The sequence below is a fragment of the Poecilia mexicana genome, unplaced genomic scaffold (genome assembly GCF_051168715.1).
Source record: "Poecilia mexicana isolate PSO_F unplaced genomic scaffold, ASM5116871v1 scaffold_13, whole genome shotgun sequence".
NCBI classification, from domain to species: domain Eukaryota; kingdom Metazoa; phylum Chordata; class Actinopteri; order Cyprinodontiformes; family Poeciliidae; genus Poecilia; species Poecilia mexicana.
In genome coordinates, this window is record NW_028263382.1 from 30,962,319 (window position 1) to 30,976,323 (window position 14,005).

Below are 14,005 nucleotides of genomic sequence, written 5' to 3' on the forward strand. Positions count from 1 at the left end.
AAAGTTTGTAAATTTGAATATTTTACTGACTAAAGTAAAAAAATAAATAAATAAATAAAAATCGTCAAATAAAAAATACAAATGAAGACAGAAGAAACATTTGCCATATCTTTTTTCACAAAAGTTATGAAACTAATACAGTAGGTAATATCTGTTTTGGAATTAAAGCATTTCCAGTGATAATACATTCCAGCAAAAGTAATGATAATTCAATATTTCTCAAATAAAAAATAAATATTTCTCAAATAAAAATAAAAAGCAAAGTGCTCTAGAACTAATAATTTAAGTACATTTTTTCAAAATACTGAAAATATTTGCTTAACCCACCTTTCAATGAACATGTCTTACTTCTATGTCTGAGAAATGTTCATGTTTTGTTGCAAAATGTGCATAGTTACCCTATAACAAAAGCAAAAGATGTTCTCAAGATTCTAACCAAATCTGCTATAAGAGCGTAGTACGCACAGTGAAACAACTCTTGTACTGAGATAGCTGATTAGTTGACTCATTAGACCTATTTTGCTTGGAGAAATAAGCAAAAATTCCATAAAACTACTGTGAGAAATTGTGGAAGGATACCAAAGTAGGCAAGTATGTCAAATATTAAGAAAATATATGTAAGCATATGAATTTGAATAAAATACTCTAATCCTCTCCAAGAAAAATAATCTCCTTTACACGGTGTATCTGCACAAATTAGTGATACTATATTGAATGAGAAGGAAATAATAAATACTTCTAAACTGTTTAAATTGTGGCCGCATGCTTTAGAGTTGCCTAAAAATGTTACATGTTCTTGAGTATACTCACTGTTAAGCATATCAACATTTAAGCAAAATAACAGATTCAATGACATGAATCTGATTGCAAAAATCTTTCAGCAAACAAAGGTAATATCACTGATATTTTGCTGACTTTTGTCCTAAAGTCTTTTTTTTCTTTTTGTTTCTTACCAAAATAAAATTGAAACTTTTACAATTTAACAACCGTACAATTGACTTTTCTATACTTACACTGATTGGCCAGTAGATGGCAGTATAGCTCACGGAAGTGGCTGGCTTTCGTCCCGGTTTTACCATAAACGCCCTGAAATATTTGAGAGCATTGACAAAAGCAGCTTTTGAACAGAAAGGGGTTAAAATTTAAGTTTAAAATTTGACTTAATTTTTTTTTTTCGAACAATAAATAAAATAGGATGGAGCAAAATACAATTGAATAGAACGAACGAACATAACTGTCTTTATTGTCTAAGTGTGGAAATGGTAGGCGTACCAGGGGTAAAGTATAAGTCTTTATTCACATTAACAAAAAACTAAAAAGACAGAACTAAGAATAACTCGTAAATAATCCAACAGATTATCTGTGCTAGAACAGCATAGTTGAGAGGCTTTTATTTTGAAGAATGAAATCACTTTGGAGAACATGCCTCCGAGATGACGTCAGAGAAGTCAGGAAGTAGATCGGCTTACCTTCGCACATGGTGAAAATGGCTGCGAATGAAGAAAAACAACAAGGCCACAGACCCGGCGTTTACAAACAGAAAAATAAGGGACACAAACATGGCAAACACAGGACGAAAGGTGAAATCGAAAGAGAAAACAAAGGTAGGCCCTGTTCCGTGGCGAAGTGTTACAGATATGGTTGCGTGTCTTTGTGGTTGTTGCTTTGATTGACTCACGTGTTCTGCAGTCTGAAGGGATTGAGAGGACAAGATAACTCATGTTTCAGTCAGATAGTTCATGACATCAGTTTTTAGTCCGACTTCGGGTCATTTCGGGATTTTCAAAGTTCTCCGCTGGATCCACGTGCAGCTGTAGTGTGAGAGTTACAGTCAAATGTACGGTGATCTGTTCTCTGCAATGATCAAATACATGATCAATATTTGCATCGGTACTTATAAAGACGCAAACTCTCACTTTTCCTCAATGTAACTAATACTTGTATTTTATTTTATTTTTGTAAATGAGCAATAAATCTATTGAAACTCTTTTGTTGGGGAGATTTGAAGAAGAAATTGAGATAATCGTTAAATTTTTACGTTTTACTTTTGAGTGCGATCTCAAATTAACTCGCATTAACATATTAATTTGGAAAATCAAATTTTAATTGCTCGTAAATATGTCCTGCAAGTGTTCGGATTTTCTTTGCTGCATTTGTTTTCATTTTCCAATAAGTAATGGAATGTGTGTGTTATTAATTTGAGATTATATAGTATTTTCAACATTTAAAGAACTGCTATTGATTAGATTTATTTTTGCCCTTTTGATATTTAACCACTCAACAGAAAAAGCACAGTGAGTGCAAAGTGGTAACTAGGCCTGTCACTATAATTATTTTTTGCTGGTCGATAAATTGTCCCATAAGTTATTGCAATAAATGGTAATATTGTTATTTTGAAACCATTGTCTAGGAATGCAATGATTTTGACATGATAAAGCAAGAACACATTCTCAAATATCAATAAACTTTGAATTCTAGCAAAGTTTTAAAACTGGAACTGGAAGACATTTTAATATCCAAAATAACAAGACAACAAATAAAAGCAGTAGCTGAGATCAAAACACGAGACTGAGGACTTTTGTCATCCAGATTTTGGTAGAAAGAGAGAAAAGAGAAAAACAATAAATCACGCAGGTGGAAATTATCGCGTTTGTTTTAATTTATCATGCAATCAATTGATTTATTTCTTATTGCGACAGGCCTAGTTATAACATCACATTCTTTGTCTTTTTTTCCCCCCAGTTGTTTTCCTGATTTTAAAACGAACTCTGTCACTTTAACATCCTTGTTCTCGTGTCCCTCCCAGGCAGGGTGTCAGTGACGACCCTTACTAAAAAACAGAGGAAAGAGCTGAGGAAGATGGACAGACGACATAAAGCCAATCAGCTTCGGAAAACGAAGAAAGACCAGGTAATTTCAATGCACATAAAGAACAAAATATTTAAAATTTCTGACCTGTGTTGCAAAGTTAACTTTTTTTTTTTTTTCCCATAGGTTCTGATGGAAAAGCGGCGACTCGGCAGCAGGGACGGTCCTCCTCACCTGGTAGCCGTGGTGTCCCTGCATGCTAATGCTGACGCCGGGGCAGTTAGCAAACAGCTACGTGGTGAAGGCGCTGGGGGCGTGGTGCACCTGGAGCGATGCGTCAGTGGCGTCGGAGACAGTTTTGGACTGATTGTGCCTCGCTTCAAACAGAGGTTCACATTTCTAAACCAGAGCACAGGTACGTTTTGTTGGATGTTTGTTATTGTGCTTTTTTTATTTTAAATCAAAAGTTTGGTTTTAAAAAGTTGCATAAATGAAGTAGTTTTCACATAATGGGAATATTTAAAGTTTTTGCAAATTTTTTTTTTTTTGCTCAATTCTGCAAACTTTTTAAAATTGAAAAATAAAATGTATATAATAACTAGTTTCAGATTTTCTTCCCCCCATTTCTCAAGCTCTTCTCCTTGTTTCTCTGGCCAGATGACATGCACTCCCTGCTGGATGTTGCCAAGGTTGCAGACAGCCTGGTGTTTGTCCTGGACTCAACTGAAGGCTGGGACACTTACGGAGATCATTGTCTGTCCTGTCTCTTCGCTCAGGGCCTCCCCAGCCATGGTTGGCTCCCATTTTTTGTACAATATGTGGAAAATTTTACACTATTTTCCTGGTTTTTGTCTTCAGACATCTAATTTCTCCTAAATCTCTTCCCCTCCACCCACCACCCCATCGTAGCTCTGGTGTGTCAGGGTTTGTCTGACATCTCGGTGAAGAAGAGGGTCGATTTCAGAAAAGCTCTATCAAAGATCACAGAGGTCCGCTTCCCGGACAGCCGCCTCTTCCCGTTGGACTCGGATCAAGACGCCACCCTCCTCCTCAGACACCTGGGAAGCCAGAGGCAACGAAAGCTGGGCTTCCGTTCCAGACGCTCCCATCTTTTGGCTGAGCGCGTGGCGTTCACACCAAATGGCCCTATGGAAGGGAGCGGCAGCGGAGGGCCCAGCGGCCTGGGGACCCTGCGCGTGTCCGGGTACGTCCGAGGTCGTGCCCTCCACGCCAACAGACTGGTGCACATCAGCGGGCATGGGGACTTTCAGCTGAGTCAGATCGACGCTCCGCCGGACCCTCTGCCCCTCAACCTGACCACAGTCAGAGCGACAAAACCTGGAAGGGGAAGAGATGTGGAGATGCAGGTAAACTTTAAACCACAGTCTTCATGGTGTACATCAAGAATTTAGTAAAATCCTCTTAAAGTAAATGTAGCAGGGGTGATAATAAAATAGAGGCCACTGTAACGGTTCAAAAGGAAATATTAGGTCATTTTATCTGTATTAATAGTCTTTTATTTTGTAACTAAGCAATTATGGACAACTGAATTAAAGTTCTATTATTGGAGAGATATTACATTCTTAGTTTGTGTTTCTCTTGTAATGGGCCATAAAAATAATTTTAATTAATTAAAATAAATTCATTAAACATTTTCCACATTTGTTCAGGAATGTGGAGCTCCAAAGTTTGGCACATTTTTCAAAACTAAATCTGAATAATCTTCTGTTCTGTGAATGAAATGTGTGGTGTTGTTCCTTAAGTGTTAAATCAGAGCTATAGTGATAAATGTTTGTTGATTTAAAATAATGCTTAAATGCTGAAACCATTCATTTTAGAAATGCGATAGATTCTCACAGTAAGGTAACTTTGACTAGAAATACGGCGTTTACACAAACCTTTTTCACACAAAAGCTGAAGAGTGTGAGTAAATGTCTGCATTCAGAACAGAAAAGTCTCCTTCGCTCAGCTCCTCAACGCGACACGGTTCAGCTTCATCCTGCAAAACAACACTTTAAAAAGTAAATGTTAAAACATCTGTAATTTTGACGTAACATGTTGTCATTTTGTTGTTTGCAGGACGGAGATGAAAGCGAGGCGCCGGTGCGGGTGCTGATGAAGGCAGACCCGTCCAGCCGGGAGAGTCTGCAGGTGGAGGCGGCGGTGGACCCCATGGACGGAGAGCAGACATGGCCGACGGAACAGGAGCTGCTCGACGCTGAAGGTGAGGAGACGGAATCCTAAAACTGGAAGCGATTAAGAGGAGAAGTTAAGATAAAAAAAATTTAAAAAAATCACTGAAGACATAAGTATCTCAATTTGTAATGAATCATAAAGGTTCAGGAATCAATCGTAGATCAAATTTTCAGTTTTCTAATATGCCACACATGCATGGAAGCATTTGGTATTATCTGCAGGTTAACACTTTACTCTCCTGGATGTTCGTTTCTTTGCTCAGAGGCCAGAAAGAACAAGCGTGTGATGAAAGTTCCTAAGGGAACATCTGACTACCAGGCCACATGGATCATTGACGAAGATGAGGAGGAGGAGAACGGTGAGACGGATGAAGAAAGCAGTGATGATGATGATGGCGATGACCTAATGGACGAAGCTATGGATGGAGAAGATGAGGAGAATCACTCTCAGGTAAGCTGACCGATGACAGATTTAAGTTGTTCAAGAAAATGGATTTAAATAGCAATAATATAATAATGTTATTTAACTCACCTGACTGCTCAGACTTAACCTTAGCATGAATCCAGCTACGCTGTGGAGGCCTCAGAGGATTGTTAGAGAACATGAGTGAACAAATGACATCACTCTTATTGTTAGATATTTTCAAAACCAAATCCAGGTATCCTTTGCCATGGATGAGAGAGGAAATGCTTTCACTACTCTTTCAATTGGCCGTACGAGTCGAAAGACTATATAAATTTGTGTCTCTAACGTTTTGGAAGACGCCTCAATCGTTTTGATGGCGACCAGGACGGTGTAACCCGCGGCGAAGTTGCAAAACGGCCGAGCGGTGCATACGTGACCCACGGACAGTGCACCTCTCTGCTGAGAGGCACTGTTTGTTTTCTGTGTCCGTCTCCAGCCTGCAGTGCCAGGCTGCTCGCCACATCACAACAATAGTGTTTGGAGCCAGAGTCCCGAGAGAAGCCTCCTGTCTTCCTGTCTTGTGAACCGAACTTCCTGTCTGGACGGAGGGAGGGGTCGAGCATTTATTTGTTTCCAGCAGTGTTTGAAAAGAATTCGGAGCTCGGAGGAGGGGGGGCAGGGGAAGCTGGCCTTATGAAAAGGGTTCATTATGACCCGTAATTGTTAATCGCGTCCATTTGATGTCGGCATTAGCGAGCAGGAATACGTAGGTTGTACGGGGTAACAATAGGCGAAGGGGCACTTCAAATGACAGTGATTATTATTACTGCGGCGAGGATGTTGGAGAGCTTGTGAATCAACCCCATGCTGTGTGTTTTTGGCTCATGTGTCAGACTTCTCCTGTGATTTACCATGTGAGCGACCACTGATGATTCATTCCTCCCACACATGCAGCGCAACTGGAAGCTGGGAGGATGATAAGGGAGGATGCCTCAAATCCTGTCCATGCTTTGCATCCTTGGCAGAGTCCTCCAGTTATGAGTATGCAAAGCAAGAATTCCAACAAGTTAAGAGTGCCAAATTAAAATAAATAACTTATGAAATAATTACTTAAAAATACCATTAATTTCTTAAAGCTGGTAATACATGTAGAATTAATTGTATGTGCTTCCAATAAATGTTTTAATATTTTTTAAAATTAGATGTAGTTATTTCATGATTTAATTAATATTTTTATGTTCCTGTGCTGAAGCACATCATGAATTAATTTAAACTGTCAACTTTAGTTATCAAATTCAGTAGGCGGGGTTAGGACTGCTTCTATGGAGACCCTGACATCTGATTGGCTGCTTCAGACAGCGAGCCAAGTCAACTTACTACATGTTAGCTATGACTCTTAGTATTTTCATTGTAGATTTGGAAATAACTTCAATAAATGTATTTACTACAAACTCTGTGTGAACAACCCCAGTCTCTGTATCCCTAGTTTGGCCTGAAATATCTCTAACTTATCTACAAGAGAGCTTACTGTGGTCAAACTACCACAGACTTCAGACAGGAACAATGTTAGCTAACTAGCTAACATTAGCTATTGTTGGCCGACGCGCATTCATGAACTTATTTGAGATATTTATTTGAGATATTTTAGACAAAACTAGAGATACAGAGGCTAGAGTTGCTCACCCAGTTTGTGGTAAATAAACTGCAACAATTTAATTATGTCAAAGTTATTCTAGCCAAGAATTTGACCCAGCGTCTTAGCTAATTTGGAAGAAATTGTTTCTTCCAAGATGCTGTTTGAAGCAGCCAATCAGGCGTCACGGTCTCTGTTTGAAATAATAATCTCTAGTTATTTCTATACTTAAAAAAAACAACAAAACAATTATGACACATATTAGTAATTATTTCAGAAGTTATTTATTGTAATTTGGCACTCTTCTCTATTCATACAGTCCTCATTCTGTCATTTTCGTAAATCTGGACGCAAACTGTATGAAAATAACCGAACTTCCCAAGGAAGGTTGAACCCTATTGGGACTTCAGAGTTTGAGATGGCCATGCCATGAAATAAAAGGCATTTTGAGTCCCATTCATGCCTACTCCATCTATTGAGAACCTCCAATACATCAACACAGACTTCAGGAAGCACTGCTGCACAAACAACTCTGAATACACAAACACAGTTTGTTCACTGGCAATAAAACAATCCCAGTTACTACACTTGGTCTGGTTAGGAAGCTAAACTTGTAAAAGTATTTATTCTGTTTTGAAGCTGTTCCGATTTTTTGGCACATTAGAAGAAGTTTTGATGTATTTTGCAGGGATTTAAAGAGACAGATTAACATAAATGAATGTATGATCGTGAAATCAAAGGACATGGATATAGGGTCTTTTTAAAATAAAATAAAAAAATGTTTTAAACAGAGCTCCAGCTAACAATTATTTTAGTAATCGACTATTCTATCAATTAATTTGATGATTAATCAGATAAAACATTGCCACATTCCACAGATGTTTCATTTCACCACCCATATTTTTTTACAATAATAAATACATGAAAAGATGAAAACGAGCAAATAATTAAATTCCTATTTTTAAATAAGAAGATAAGCATTTATGGCTAATATGCAATAACAGCATTCGTTTAGTGAAATCTTGATCATTACAGTGTGTTGCTGTTACGTTGTTATATAGGTCTGATCTGTTGATTACTTTTTGGATTAACTGATTAATAATTGAATAGCAAGAGGTGGTTCAAAGGTGCTAAAACTTCAAATTAAGGAGTTCTGAGTAGAACCCATTTACAAGCACGTTTCTTTTTTTTTTATCTTAAATTAAAAATATGCATTTTTTGTACAGTTTTGGCTTAATTACTGCACTCAGTGCATTAATTGGTTCATTAATAATTTCATCACAATTAAGCTAATGTAATCTTTTTGGCCCTGGTGTTAAATAGAATTTGTGTCTGGACTAAAAGGAATAAAGTCTTGATTTGATCCATTTCCTGAGAGCTCTGGGTATATGTTTTAGTTTTTTTGTGAATCTCTAAACCTTCCTTCTTATTATTGTTCTTCAGGTCAATTCGACTTGCGAATATTTGTTTACACTGTGAGACAAATGATTATCTGCCTCATTTTTAAATTTTTGTTTCTACCTTCGTGGTTATCGCAAAACGTCAAACGATAAAAGCATCGGTGGGCGGTTAGTATTTTAGATTCAATTCTTCTTTGCTCCGCCTCCTTCTTGCTCAGGAGACTGGTTCCCAAGCTGCTTCGGAGGACGAAGACGACGAAGAGGAGGAGGAAGACGAGGTGTGCTCCACAGAGAGAGGTGGAGCAGATCAGCGGTACGACGACAACATGGACGAAGCAGCAGAAGAAGAAGGCCTGAAGCGCTACCGGGAGGCTCGATCGCACGAGTTGTTTCCTGATGAGGTGGACACGCCCCTCGATGCTCCAGCTAGGATCAGGTCAGCGACCTTTCATGTGGGAGGAGGCGTACTTTAAAAAGAAAAACACAAAAAAGAGAGAGAAAAATAATAGTTGACTCATCCCGCAGATTTCAGCGCTACAGGGGCCTGAAAAGTTTCCGTTCCTCGCCTTGGGACCCCATGGAGAACCTGCCCCTGGATTATTCACGCATATTCCAGTTCCAGAGCTTCGAACGTACTCGCCGTAGAATCCTGGCAGAGGCTGCGGCCGATGAGGATGGAGCCATGGTATCGAAAAACAAACAAACAATAAAAGACGCAGCACTTGTCTTTAAGTTAAAAACAAACCTTAGTTCGAACTTTCCTTTCTGACCGCATGTCCTTGCTTCCAGGACGGCTGGTACGTCACGCTGCACATCATTGATGTTCCTTTCTCCGTCATGGAGAGCGTCCAGTCTGGCAAGCCCCTGGTGCTGGTGTCTCTGCTGCCACATGAGCAGAAGGTATCGTCTCCGTCGGAGCCGCAGACTGCGCGGCGTGCTGCTTTCTGGACTCATTATGAATTGTTTCCCACTTGGAACAGATGTCAGTGATGCACCTCTTGGTGCAGAGGCACCCCAGCAACACAGAGCCAATCAAGTCCAAGGAGGAACTGGTATTCCACTGTGGATTTCGAAGGTTTCGGGCCTCCCCTATATTCTCTCAGCACACTACAGGTGAAATACTTAGTTATCAAGCAGAAGTTTTAAATGTTAACCACATTTTTTGTCGTCTTATGGCATCAGTTCTTAATGTGTTTCACTGGGAATTTATGTAACAGACCAACAAAGTAGAACATATTTTTAATCCTTTATTTTTTCAATCATTTTGTTTTACTTACAGCTCCAAGTATTGTCGTGTATATTTCCACAGCAATACTGAAATTATTTATTTAAAAAAATAAATAAATCTATGATGTCACAAAAACAAATTTTCCAAGACAGTTCCAGACGTTATTGCGATAAACCATAATGTTGTTTTGAGACAATTTCCAAGGAATATAATGGCAAAATAATGCAGTTACATCCTGTCAAGGAGCAATAAACTTTAATTCCTAACGATCATTTAACGTAATTAATCGCATTTCTGTTTGCAGCCATTTTCACTGTGAGTCTTATAGTTGAGTTGGGAGGCGTGGCCAGCAGCAGCTTATTTAAATTTAAAGCGACAAAGCTCTAAAACAGCTCATTCTAAAATCTCATTATCTAAGGACTATTAGTGCAAAACAAAATGCAACCAACATGTTTTTACACAACCCATACAATAATTTTGCAAACCTCTATATATCTGTTCCCTTACATTTTTAAAAAATTATTTCTTTATATAATGGCAAACTAATAACAAAAGTATCGTCCTGTACTCCAGCTGACAAGCATAAGATGGAGCGCTTCCTGAGGCCGGATGCCCCCACCGTGGTGTCGGTGTATGCCCCCATCACCTTCCCCCCTGCAGGAGTGCTGCTCTTCAAACAGAGAAACGACGGTGAGATCATCACCGGCTGATTTTTATTCAAGTCAATTCTGCATTCTGCTGTAATTTCAGTCTTCAAGTTGACTCCCGTCGGCTCGTCTAGTGTCGCTCTGAGTTGTTTGTTTTGTTCTGCAGGCGTCCAGGACCTGGTGGCTACAGGTAGCCTGCTCAGCTGCGACCCCCGGCGCGTCGTCCTGAAGCGGATCGTGCTGAGCGGACACCCGTTCAAAATCAACAGGCGTTCAGCCGTCGTCCGCTACATGTTCTTTAACAGAGGTGAGACGACGGCCCATTACTCTTTTTCTGTACGCCGTCTGCAGAAATATTTACTGGATTTTAGGGGTGCACGATGATTATAGGCACGATAATTATCGACCCGATATCAAGAAATGACAACATCCGATATAACGGTTAGCACCTTCAGCACATTCGGTGGTGTGGCTTTGTTTGCTTCTTTTTTTAATCAAGCGCTCCCATTCCAGCCTGAGACATTCGCACTATTCAAGTAGGCCTGTCAAAATAAATTTTGCTGGATGATAAATCGTCCCAGAGGTTATTGCGATAAACGATAATATTGTTGTTTTTCAGAGCATTTTCAAGTAGTATAATAGTACTACTAGCAAGAAAATGTTCTCAAAAATCCAAAATCTTTCAATTCTAATGAAAATTTAACACTGAAATTGAAAGACATTTTCAATATCCAAAATAAATAAAACAACAAATAAAATAGATTATGAAGTCTTTGTAAAAAAAAAAAAAAAGGCTAGTTGAAGACTTTTATCATCCAGTCTTTGGTAGAAAGAGAAAATTATGAATCATGCTGATGCAAATCATTGAGTTTATTGTAATTTATTATTATTTATTGCTCATTGCGACAGGCCTACGTTCAAGCAGCGTTGGTATAATTGGAGAAAGGAAACAACTCAGTTATGATATTTATAATAGTTAAAAGAGTATTATACTTATTACCACGTTACAGAAATGAAAACATTAAATACTGACTCCCTAACTGGAAACTTCCAACTCCATGTGAATGCAGCATAATATAAAGGGAACATGGCAGCTGCAGTTTGGAACAACTTTAAGGTTTCAGATGAAGACGATACGGCTATTAGTTAAAAGAAGAAAAGTTGTCATGTGTTTCTGCTAGATTTTATTGTTTTTGTTCGTTCCTGCAACAGACGACATCATGTGGTTCAAACCGGTGGAGCTGCGGACAAAATGGGGCAGGAGAGGCCACATCAAGGATGCTTTAGGTGAGGAAACGGCCAAATTCTTCTCGTTTTCTAAACGCTTCTCACCAATGGGACTTCTAAATATTTTTTGCTTCATCATTCCAGGAACTCACGGTCACATGAAATGTGTATTTGATAATCAGCTTCGCTCCCAGGACACCGTCCTAATGAATTTGTACAAGAGGGTGTATCCTCGCTGGACGTATGACCCGTACGTTCCCTCGCAGTTACCTTGGTTCAAGAAAGAGGTGACCATTGAAATAGATGACTTGGATATGGAGTAGAAGAGTAAAAATAAAACACAAGAGACGGATGTTGTTTTGAAATGTTTAAAAAGTGAAAAATCTATTAAATAAACTAAATATCTTGCTAAGTATGTGTGTTTAGTTCTGATCTTCTTTGCTGCTTTTGACATTTTTGAACCACTAGATGGCAGTAATGAATAAGTAATCGTACATTTTTACTTTCAAATTCAATTTTTGCTGATAAAGGTCAAGCAGATTTGATGGAAGACCAAACAAAGAGCACTGTGTTATTATTATTATTAATCCCAATTAATGATTAAACAAATGTAGGACCTGTTGCTACAACAACTTGTAACAATCTGAACATTTCGTCATTCATCATTTTAATCTTTGAAGTCACGCGTGTGCAGCCTTCAGCCGCATTAGAAGGCAACAAGGACAAAATAATTACACAGAGATGATGTGATATTTGAGGAAGTGCAATCACGGCGCGAGAACTCCCAAGTTGTACTTAAAGTACAAATTCTTGTCTGCAATCAATGAATTATGTTTCAGAATTCAGACAAATGGCAGCTGTCGGGTTGTATTTATTATCATTTATCACAGCCATGCTTCAGTGGATTTTGGTCCAAAAGGAAAAAAAAAAAAAGGGGGGGCGGGGGGGGGAAGAATGAGAGAGAGGCTATCAGGGTGAAATAAATCCCTGGTTTCAGAATGAGCCTGATGCAGAAAACAATTGTGGAAAGTACAAGATTAGGCATTTTATAAGCTGTTTCAAAATACATGGCAGTGCCAACATTACATCAGTTTAAAGGCAGGGGGAAGAAAAAGGAACGGAAACAACTGTTTTCCAAGCACACTGTTCTTGAAGTCCCTCTCAAAAGTATTCATACCTCTGGATCTGTTTCACATTTTGACATATTACAGGAAAAACTTCAGTTTTACATGAACAATCTATTTGTAAAGTCACCTTGAATTCAAACTTTTTTTGACAAACGGTTTAGCTACAGCTGCGATTTATCTAGGGTTAGGTCTCGTTTACCTTAACATAGCTAGAAAGTACAAACTGTGGCCCCAGTTTCAAAAGGGGGATGGAAAAGATTCATTTAAAAATGTTGCCACACTTTACCAATTAAATTCAGTTTTAGACTTGGACTGGATCATTTACGCACATGGATTTTATCAGCAGACAAAAAAGTATCTAGTTGAGTAAAACATGCTAGCTCTTTAGCATCAAATAAAGGTTTCCTACTATTTTTGCTCCATCCATCTTTACCTCTGGTCAACTTCTCTGTCTCTTCTAAAGAAAACCATCCAGACAGTGTGATGCGCCTGCCACCGTGTTTCATGTGTGCTCAGGATATCGGCTTTAACTTCGTTGGTCAAAAAATGACATTTTGGTTTCACCTTGTTGCACATGAGCCTGAATTTTGGCAAACTTTAAAGGGTTTTGATTCTCATCTCCGTTCGGCGCGCCGTCTGGAAATTCTCTAATTGAGCTTGATTTCTCCGATATAATCTCAGCCATAAGGAGAAGTTGTGAACTATGATGTTGATTTTTTTTTTCTTTTTTTGGTGCCGTTTTAGAATTGTAGTGATTTAGTAATTTACTAAACCGGTTATTTGAAGGTATTAGAGTAAATGGAAGTGAACGTCACGCTTTTCGGATTGTTATTTGTAAGCATTTTAAGGCCACGCGTCGTCATCCTCTCATATCGTATTCATGAGATACTGTATTTTGGTCCGTCGCATATCGTCCATTTCATTTCATTTTGGGCCACAAAGAGCCGATTGTGGTAGAATGTATTGGTAAAACTTCTGTATTTGATTTGCGTCATTGTCGTCTTTTCACAATGATGTAATTTGGTAAAAACTAAGTTGAGAAAATAATATTCAAGCACACAACTGGACCATTCTTATGGCCCTCTGGAGTCTAGAGGAGGGATCTGCAACCTGTGGCTCCGGAGCCACATGTGGTTTCCTGGACCTTTCGCAATGACTCTTCATAGCTTTGACTCAAAATGATAAAGAAATACTTTAAGTTTTACAAATAGATTTAATAATTTTTTTTAATGCGACAATTTAATTTCTACAGTGTAGTGACACTAACCGAAACAGTCATTTTTATTTAGATGTATTTTTCTTTGACTGGAAGCTTTGTGTAAACATCAACATTC

The 14,005-nt window shown here is 38.6% G+C and overlaps 1 protein-coding gene across 1 annotated transcript; it reads left to right on the forward strand.

The window, feature by feature from the left end:
* The first annotated feature begins 1,289 nt into the window (after positions 1-1,289).
* Positions 1,290-11,956, forward strand: tsr1 (TSR1 ribosome maturation factor). Its single transcript, XM_015003301.2, has 15 exons — positions 1,290-1,604; positions 2,807-2,910; positions 2,995-3,223; positions 3,466-3,600; positions 3,718-4,175; positions 4,888-5,032; positions 5,267-5,454; positions 8,661-8,878; positions 8,968-9,127; positions 9,232-9,342; positions 9,423-9,555; positions 10,244-10,360; positions 10,484-10,624; positions 11,530-11,604; positions 11,689-11,956. The coding sequence occupies exons 1-15, from the start codon at positions 1,478-1,480 to the stop codon at positions 11,865-11,867; spliced, it is 2,520 nt and encodes an 839-aa protein (XP_014858787.1). The 5' UTR covers positions 1,290-1,477; the 3' UTR covers positions 11,868-11,956.
* The last annotated feature ends 2,049 nt before the right edge of the window (positions 11,957-14,005 follow it).